This window comes from Miscanthus floridulus, chromosome 14 (genome assembly GCF_019320115.1).
Source record: "Miscanthus floridulus cultivar M001 chromosome 14, ASM1932011v1, whole genome shotgun sequence".
NCBI classification, from domain to species: Eukaryota; Viridiplantae; Streptophyta; class Magnoliopsida; order Poales; family Poaceae; genus Miscanthus; species Miscanthus floridulus.
In genome coordinates, this window is record NC_089593.1 from 7,557,751 (window position 1) to 7,560,086 (window position 2,336).

Consider the following 2,336-nt stretch of genomic DNA (forward strand, 5'->3'; position numbering starts at 1 on the left):
AGCCATAAAGGACCTTTCAAGTGGTATCAGAGTCGTGGTCACTAATTGATTAAGGCTTAACAACCTTGGTGTCTAAAAGATGGCTCAAATAATGTTCAACAATGTTGGGGTCAAGCCACCACAATTCGATGGCACATCATATGACTATTGGAAGAGAAAGATGAAAATGCATTTGGGGTCAATTCATGAGAAAGTGTGCGAAGTAACGGAAAATGACTTTGTGATTCTTGATCCCACAAGTCTAACCCCAAGAGAGCAAGAGAACAAGCAATGCAACACAATGGCTCTAAACACCATATACAATGCAATTGATCCAAAGGTGTTTGAGCAAATCAAAGATCTTGATAGAGCAAGTGAAGTATGGGCAAGACTAGAAGAAACATATGAAGGCACACGGCGGTCAAGAGTGCCAAGCTATACATTCTCAAGGACAAGTTGACAAGCTTCAAGATGAAGGATGATGAGAGCATCCCAGAGATGTTTCATAGGCTTCAAGTTATTGTTAATGACTTGAAGAGCTTGGGTGAGAAGGTGAATGATGATGATGTCTCTCATTAGTTCTTGATGTGTCTACCTCCAAGGTTTGACATATTGAGATTGATCATCATAAGAGGAGGATTGAAGGACATTACCCCTAACCAAGTACTAGGTGATGTCATGACACAAGAGACATACCATGTGGAAAGGGAGGGGGTTGACCAAGAAGAGGACAAGAAGAAGAAGAGTGTGGCTTTCAAGGCCGGTTCCTCATCCAAGAGCAAGGGCAAGTCCAAGAAAGAAGTATCAAGTGATGATGAGGAAGCAAGTGACATTGATGATGAGTTCCTAGCCCTCTTTGTGAGAAAGTTTGGCAAGTTCATGAAGAAGAAGGGCTATGGTGCAAGAAAGAGAAGAGATCAAAACAAGAGCAAAGATTATGTGAGAAGATGCTACAAGTGCAAGAGCAAGGATCACATTGTAGCGGATTGTCCCTACAATAGTGATGATAATGAGGAAGAGAAGAAGAAGGAAAAGAAAGAGAAGAAAGAGAAGAAGGTGTCCTTCACAAAGAAGAAGAAGAAGGGTGGCTCATATGTTGTGACTTGGGATAGTGATGCTTCTTCGGATGATGATAATTCAAGTGATGATGAAAAGAAGACATCCAAGAAGAAGGGGCATGCAAGCATCACCATCAACAACAAGCCCTCTCTCTTCGATACTCCATCCACATGCTTCATGGCTAAGGCCACTAAGGTACAATGTGATGAGAGTGATAGTAGTGATAGTGAGAGTGATGATGAGGAGCACTCAAAGGAGGACCTCATGGACATGTTAGAACAAGCTCATACTTGTTTTGAGATGAAGAGAAAGGAGTGCAAAGAATTGCACAAGAAGCTTAAAGCTCTTGAGCAATCCTTTGATGAGCTCAATGCTACTCATGAGGGACTAATGGAAGTCCATGAGAAGCTTGGCAAAGCTCACAAAAATCTTGAAAAGGCTCACTCCTTTCTCCTTGAACAAAACAAGGATAAGATTGTTGTAACATGTGACATAGGAGTAACATGTGATATTATTGATGAATCTCTCCATACTCCTATCATTGTTGCTCCCACTAACACTTCATGTAGCACTTCCACTACTACTTCACCTACTAGTGATGGTCTCACTTGTGACACCTCACTAATGGTGGAAAATGTGAACCTAAAGAAGGAGGTCAATGAGCTCACACGTGCTTTAGGCAATGCCTATGGCGGTGATGCCCGCTTGCTAAAGTGCTTGGGTAGCCAACGCTTCTCTCTTAACAAAGAGGGATTGGGCTATACCTGTAAGAAGGGCAAGGCGGCCTTTGTAACTCCCAAAGCTAGCTTTGTGAGGAGCAATGATCGGTTTTGTCATAGTTGCAAGCAAGTAGGGCATATAGAGCATCAATGCAAGAACAAGAAATCACATTCTAATGTATCCTCAATAAAATTTGATTCTTGTTATTTTCTTACAAAGGGTACCAATGGTGTGATGGCTAAGTTTATTGGTGCTCCCATTGTTGGCCCAAAGAAGAAGGCAATTTGGGTGCCCAAGAGCTTAGTGACTAACCTTCAAGGACCCAAGCAAGTTTGGGTACCTAAAAGAAATTGATTTGCTTTTGTAGGTCAATTATAAAGCCGGAGGAAGGCATTGGGTGCTTGATAGTGGGTCCACTCAACATATGACGGGAGATGCAAGAATGTTCAATTCTATCAAGACAAGTGGCAATGATGGTTATGATAGTATCACATTTGGTGACAATGGTAAAGGCAAGGTCAAAGGACTTGGTAAGATTCCAATATCAAATGACTTGAGCATATCAAATGTCTTGCTAG

The 2,336-nt window shown here is 41.8% G+C and overlaps 1 protein-coding gene across 1 annotated transcript; it reads left to right on the forward strand.

The window, feature by feature from the left end:
- The first annotated feature begins 657 nt into the window (after positions 1-657).
- LOC136502958 (uncharacterized) lies at positions 658-1,634 on the forward strand. Its single transcript, XM_066498198.1, has 2 exons — positions 658-1,518; positions 1,608-1,634. Exons 1-2 carry the CDS (start codon positions 658-660, stop codon positions 1,632-1,634), a joined length of 888 nt encoding a protein of 295 aa, XP_066354295.1.
- The last annotated feature ends 702 nt before the right edge of the window (positions 1,635-2,336 follow it).